The 7,332-nt window shown below is 42.3% G+C and overlaps 1 protein-coding gene and 1 non-coding gene across 2 annotated transcripts in view; one reads left to right on the top strand and one right to left on the bottom strand.

The window, feature by feature from the left end:
- Positions 1-682, top strand: part of LOC116086396 (stefin-3-like) — a 4,910-nt gene extending 4,228 nt beyond the window's left edge. Inside the window, exon 3 of the mRNA XM_031364683.1 lies at positions 480-682. Coding sequence (XP_031220543.1) covers positions 480-605 — 126 coding nt within the window. The 3' untranslated portion in view covers positions 606-682. The remainder of the gene's footprint in view (positions 1-479) is intronic.
- Positions 683-739: 57 nt separating this feature from the next.
- On the bottom strand, positions 740-843 carry LOC116086659. The gene has a single exon (XR_004117038.1). It is a non-coding gene; the product is annotated as a U6 spliceosomal RNA (small nuclear RNA).
- Between the last annotated feature and the right edge of the window lie 6,489 nt (positions 844-7,332).

Here is a 7,332-nt window from a genome sequence, read left to right as displayed (position 1 = left end):
CTCACGACTATCACAAACTCCAGTTCTAGGGTATTTACCACCCTCTTCTGAGATCTTCATGCATTGCACGCATCAGATACACTTCAGGACCTGCAGGAAAAACATTTATCAAAATGAATTGACTAAAATATTTTTTATAAAATGTACTAAAAATACATCTAAGAAATAAGTTTTCTGCCAAACTGTTAGCTGCTCCTTCTTGTAACATAAGGGTAGAGGGAAGTTTAGGTGACAAGTGCTGCTGGGGTCCCAAGTGTTGTTTCAGGAGAGCATGGCACATCGTCTTGACAAGAAAGATGATCTGTCATACAATTGAGATCCACATGAGTAATCTTTTTTTTTCCTTTTTCCCTTTCATTCTTCCTTCCTTCATTTCTTCCTTCCCTTTCTCCTTACTTCCTTCTTTTCTCTCCCTCTCCCCCCGCTCTCTTTTTTTTCTTTCTTTCTCTCTCCTTTCTTTCTTCATTTATGTCTTTCAGGTGGATGTAGGGGGTGGTCGTTTCCTCCACATCCAAGTCTTCAGTGGTATTTCAAGAGAAAAAGGTTTGGAACTTACAGGTTATCAGACTAACAAAACCAAGAATGATGAGCTGACCTCCTTGTAAGCAGCAAATTCTAAAGTGATCCAACCCTCTCATTGTAAAGAGATGCGGCCATCAATAAAGAAGCATTCTTCAAATAACTGTTTGAGTCCCTCATTACTCAGTATTGTGTACTTTTACTTCCTAGACAATTATTTTTAAATATGGAATATTTCATGAATTTGCATGTCATCCTTGGCAAGGGCCGTGCTAATCTCTGTGTCATTCCAATTTTTAACCTACATGCTGCCAAAGAGAACACAGTTGTTCATGGTTCAGAGTAGAAGCTCCATAGTGAATGATACCAACTGCAAACCTTATAAAACCTATTGCTCAGTTACACTTGTGAAAGGATCTTATCAACCCTTCCTCACTGCAGGTGCGTTGGTGGCTGTCAGGAATCACATTCCTTCATTCCTTTGCTGGCACAGAAACCAGCATGTCAACTCTGCATTCATTTTTGAAAATTAGATTGGCATTCTACAAGTCTTATTTTGAAATAATTATAACTTATAAGGAAGCTGCCCTCTCCTTCCCTAGGCTTCCCTTGCACTTGAGAGTCAATTTCACTGTTTTCCCATCACGAACAAATAATTCCTGGTGTTCACTAGTGTAAATAACAGTGTCTACTTCCCATAAGGCCATCTTCATGCACAGCCAAAACTCAACAATCAAGACCAGGAAATGAATACCGATGTCATAGTGACATCTTGTCCCCAGGAGTCACTTAAGCTCCTCAACTTGTTGTAATAATGTCCTTTATTACAGGAGTCCAATCCAAAATAATTTTCTTCCATTTAATTTCTGCCTTCTTTAAAAATTCTTATTTCATGTATGTGTGTGTGTGTGTGTGTGTGTGTGTGTGTGTGTGTCATAGATTATGGTAACTTGAGAAAATTGATGTTCTTTCCACTACATGAATCCAAGGCTCAAGCTGACATAATTAGGCTTGGTGACAAATGCCCTTACCCACTGACCCATCTCACTGATTCTAAATAATTTTACTGAACAACTTATATGCCATAGATACTATGCAGTTCAGATATTTCTTCAGGGACTTTTTAAGTATAATCATAAAGTGTACAAACCTCACCATGTCATTTCACAATATTTTCCTCTCCACACACAAGGAAGAGCTGTCAGTCCTCTAACTTCCTCCCCCTCCCCTCACCCCTCACTGCTAAGCAGTCACTACTTCCTTCTGTCTGCATTTGCCTGTTCTAGACACTACATATGTATGTATCTGGATACACACATGTGAGATCATTTCTTTGATCATTTGTAATTGCCTTTTTTTTCTATGAGCAATTTTAAATATTCACTAATTTAGCATCATTTTATACCTTTTTTACATAGTAGAATACTTTTTGTAACATATTCTGTTAATACAGGTGTAATCAATATATTTGTATAGTTTGTATGGTTTGCTGTTTGTTTGTTTGAGATAGGTGGCTAGTATGTTTATCCCAGATTGTTCTTCAATTCAATTTGTAGCTCCAGGTGGCCTCTAATTCATGATCTTCCTGAATCATGCCCTTCCTCAGCACTTTGAGCAGAAAATTACAGACAGAGTCGGCTAGACTAATTCCATCACAAGTTTCAAAATTTCAATTCAGGAGACTCTGCATAAGAACTAGATAAGTTCAGGATATGTGTTAGAATAGTAGCTTGTATCTGGACACACCACACAAGGCCAAAACATTTCCACGTGTTTCCAGTTTTATTGGGAGACAGGGGGGGGGGAGAGAGAGAGAGAGAGGGAGAGGAGATGGTGGCAGAAAGAGAAGCGGGAAGAGAGAACAAGGGAGGGGCATTCCCCATATGTAGGCCCTCTCCCATGCTGCCTATCCTCCAGTCTGATATCTTAGTTGAATATTACCTACATAAGCTTTTAAAATCCTTAAAAATCCACAATAGTGTCCAGAAAATGCTTTGGCTGACCATCCGTCAGGTTTATGAGTATGTTCTTCCCCCTAACTCCCAATGCTTTGAAACAGTTGACAAAGTCTAGATTAAGAGACATAACCAAAGGACTCTGAACATCCCTTGAAAGGACCTCGCACTGTGGTCCTGACAATGCCTATGGCTGTTAAGGTGGAAGGGATTAGGACGTGGTTACACCACTCCCATGTTAAGCCTGCCAGGAGAAGGATGATCCAGCAGGTGAAGTTCCAGTAGAAGAGACTTCAGGGGAACTGCCACAAGAACAATAAAAGTTCACCCTGGGGCTGGCGAGATGGCTCAGCAGGTAAGAGCACTGACTGCCCTTCCAAAGGTCCTGAGTTCGGATCCAGCAACCACATGGTGGCTTACAACCACCCGCAAGGACATCTGACCCTCTCTTCTGGTTTGTCTGAAGACAGCTATGGTGAATTACACCTGAGTGAGCAGGGCTGGAGCGAGCTCAATTCCCAACAGGCACATGATGGCTCACGGACATCTGTACAGCTACAGTCTAGTCACACACATAAAATAAATAAATAAATAAATAAAATTTAAAAACAAAGTTCACTCTGACAAGTGATGAAACTTGCCACGGACCGGGGTTTTTTACGGGGTCCCTTGTTCCGCGGGACGATGGGTTTTGGCCAGGTGTGCACAGGATTCAGCTTTGACAAATAGACACTACACAAGAAGTGTTCTATCTGAATGTATTTCTTAAAAATGACATGAAGCTTTTACAATCATTGCAAAAGAGAGATGAAAAAATCTGACAACTCAGTAGTCAAGGTACATCTGAGGCCATCTAAAACACACTGAATCTAAAACATCAGCCATCTCCTCTGGACTGGCGCAGCACCCCCCGGGCTCCAAGCACACTCGGGCCACATGGGCCGAGCCAGAGTCCTGGGGGGCTGCGGGTGCTCGAGCCAGGAGGGTAGAGGCTCAAATCTCAAATCTCGAATGCTGAATCTCAAATGCTCAATCTCTTGAATCTCGACTGCTGCTGCACCCACCAGGCCCAAGCGCTCTGGGTCCAGGGGGCTACAGACTGCATGAATGTTAAGTCTTACTCCACCTAAGTTCTGGTTCTAGTCGAAGTGCGAGCGAGTCCGAATGCTGAATGTTGACTGCTGAATGCTGACGGCTGAATATTCTATGTTGTCTCTCTTTCTGTAAGCTTTAATGCCCTACCACAATTATTTGAATGGCTTTACCTTCCAAGCCAGGGTTTAACTAGGACGTTGGAACATTGGTGAAGGTCAGAGAGCAATGTCCGAATCTTCTCTTTCTAACTGTAAAGAAATGATATCTTGGTGGGCCCCTAGCATACAAGTACGAGGAGATATCTGGGCTACCTCTGAGTTTGGGTTGCCAGGCGACAATGCGGAGGCAGGAGACTGACTTTCCTTGAAGTTTACGCCTCAAATATTGCTGTCACACAATGTGTACGTGGCAGAAACTGTGACTCCAGGGCTCCTGGTCCCGTTTGCTTGATGATGCTTATGTTTTGCTGCCCCAGGCTCCAGCCTCCTTACTACCTCGTGTCTTCCAGGGGGTTATGTAACAACCTTGCCATCAAGTTCACAGTGTCTAAGAAGGCCAGTTAGACTGCCAGTTCTTACATCCTCTCTTCCCGGACTTAACACAGAACTGTTGTTTACTGGACAGAGACTCTACATTGAACATAAGATCCCCCAGCCTTGTCCCACATCTAGGATCACACTCTAACCCCTACTGTCACAGGCCTACCTCCAGAGAGTGCTTGGTGGGCTTGTACCTCAGGGCTAACTCTACACTTATAGCCCGACTGCAAATACAACTAAGGATTTTTATGTTCTAGTACAGTGTATACCCACAGTGACTTACTCCTCTAGGGAGGATGTCTTCAACCAGCTAGCAGGTCCAAACAGTCAAGTTAAGATGGTGGCCATTTCCTCTGTGTTACTATCTGTTCTCCTTTTCCTGAGGCTGGCTGGAGGTGCAAGTACAAAGGCCTCAGTCCTACAAGGCCCTACGGATGGTGATAGATACAGATACATAAGAGATAAAAAGCCCATCGTGGCCCTGCAAGATGTGCTATCCTCCCTGGCTAAAGTCTTCGTACAGAACAGAAGAGGCCTCGACTTACTGTTCCTCCACCAAGGAAGACTGTGCAGCCTTACATGAGGAATGTTGTTTCTATGGTGACCTCTCAGGGGTGGTCAAAAAATCCATGGCCTTAATCAGAAAGAACCTACAAGACAGAAAAATATGTTAACTTTGACTTTTGGTCCTTACAAAATGAACACTTTAGTTAGTCTTTTTTTTTTGGAAGATTTATTTATTTAATATTATATGTATGTAAGTGTGTGTAAGTGTATGTAAGTGTGTGTCTTCAGACACACCAGAAGTGGGCGTCAGATCTCTTTACAGATGGCTGTGAGCTACCATGTCGCTGGGATTTGAACTCAGGACCTTCAGAAGAGCAGTCTTAACCGCTGAGCCATCTCTCCAGCCCTTAGTTAGGTTTTTATGTTTGTTTGTTTGTTTGTTTTTTGTTTTCTCAAGACAGGGTTTCTCTGTGTAGCCCTGGCTCTCCTGGAACTCACTCTGTAGACCAGGCTGGCCTCGAACTCAGAAATCCGCCTGCCTCTGCCTCCCAAGTTCTGGGATTAAAGGCGTGCACAACCAGAATTATTCTTAAACAACAATGCCAGCCCTTAGAAGCATCTCAAGGATTCAATATGGCCCATTACTGACAGGGGAGTGAGACGCCTAGGCTGATTCCATGACAGGCTTCAAATTGACAGTTCAGGAGACTATGCCTAAGAGATGGGCAAGTCCAGGCAAGTCTAGACAAGTCAGTTACTAAAGAAAAACAAACAAACAAGCAACCCACTCCTCAGGCACCTGGTCAGAAACTGCTCTGCCATCAGAAGCTGCCCTGTCACCTGGTCTCAGACAGGGACAATGAGTAGGTCAACAACAGTGAACAGTGTACAGACTTCCCCAATGACAGTTTCCCGCCCCCACTCTCCAGTAATGGTTCTAAAATGTACCTAGTGATAGACTCAACAGATTAAGATAGAGATCACCAACCCAGAAATTCCTCTAATTTGCTTAAATAAGGCTTGAGGGTCAATTTGGGGGTCTCTCTTTCTTGGTAATGGGAGACCCCAACATGCTATACTTTTACAAAATAAAGAACTCTTGGCATTTACATGCTATTTAAGTCTGGGGTATCATTCTTTGGACAATCATGGACCCTTACAAGACAAGTATCCCTTTTCCTAGCTTTATTTTCACAATTGTATTATATTTGAAAAGTATAACTATACATATTTATTATTGCAGTGTTTTCATGAGATTACCTTTGAAGTTTTATAAAGACATGGAAAAATCGATACCATTTTAGACAGATGGCCTTTGGCTGGGCAGTCTCTCAGCTAGCCTAAACCAACGTCTCTGCCATTGTGTCTAGCCATGGGGTTCTCACTGCCCACATCCCAGCTCTGTCCTATTTCCCTTCCATCTTTCTCGTGTGTCCGTCTAGTCATGTCTGCATCTGTCTGCATCTCTACATGCCCAAACATTCTGCCCATTCTCTTGTCTCACCTCCAAGCCACCCATCCTCTATGATGTAAAAAGCTGCACTCCTTACACTACCAATCAGCTTTGGGGGCTATGTGGCCTTCCTCAGGGCAACTTACCTTTCTTTTTGGAGCAGGTGAGGATGTGACAAACATTTATATATCCTACTAGCCTGGTATTGGTTTAATTAACAATCAAAGGCACAGAGACACACTTTCTCACAGATGATGAATACAATATGTGTGGGTTTTCACAACATGTACCCCCTTTCATTTAAGAAATGGCTTTGTCTATAATAGTAAATGATATACAATAAGAACTATGAGAACTATCAGGGCAAGGATTATTTTCACAAATTTTAATCTATTTGGATTTGGCAACTTTGGGGAAAATATTTCAGTATCTATCTGAAATATTTCATTCGTCTTATATATATCATGAATCATTTTAAGACCATTTAAGCATTGCAACCTCTAATCTTTCAGCTTGTATTTACCAACATTAAAACTTTAAAACCCCTTACACTCTATAACACCTCCTTAGATCCTTTACAACTTAAGCTTTATGTCTATTAACCTTTATGAAATTTCTACTTCTTTCCTGAGTTTATCTTATTTGAATCTTGTAACAAGGAAAACTGGAAAGCTATCACTTTCTTGTCTTCAATCTCATTAGAGATCTGAGAAGGATAAATCTTACCTGAGTGAACAGGAAGTGCAGAGCAAGCAGCTTCCAAATCTGTAAAAGTGACAGAGACATATTGGCTACCTGGACAGTCACCTAAAATTCCTCATGTTGGTGGGGCATCCATTTTCAGCCACCAGGCCCAGAAGATCTGACAGAGGTTTTTTTTGTTTTTTTTCCCAGTGGGAATTTTGGGTGGACTATCCCATATTGCCTAGGCACAGAGGGAAAATCAACCTCCCAGTATCCTGTTATCCACAGTTATGACTGTGTACTGACAGCAGTCAATATAAAGGGAAGGTTTTTAACTCAGTGGCCAGTTTTACCACATTTGAAGCAACCCCAGATGGAGATTCTGTTGTATCCATCATCTTCATTGGAGGAGATTAGGGGTGTTGCCTGAAACTGACATGTCTGTCTTTCAAAAAAGCTTTTCTTTTTTTTAATTAAAACATCCTAGGGGCTGGCGAGATGGCTCAGGGGGTAAGAGCACTGACTACTCTTCCGAAGGTCCTGAGTTCGGATCCCAGCAACCACATGGTGGCTCACAACC

This window comes from Mastomys coucha, unplaced genomic scaffold (assembly GCF_008632895.1).
Source record: "Mastomys coucha isolate ucsf_1 unplaced genomic scaffold, UCSF_Mcou_1 pScaffold12, whole genome shotgun sequence".
Taxonomy (NCBI): domain Eukaryota; kingdom Metazoa; phylum Chordata; class Mammalia; order Rodentia; family Muridae; genus Mastomys; species Mastomys coucha.
Note: the sequence above shows the minus strand (reverse complement) of the source record. Positions and strands in the feature narration are given on the sequence as shown.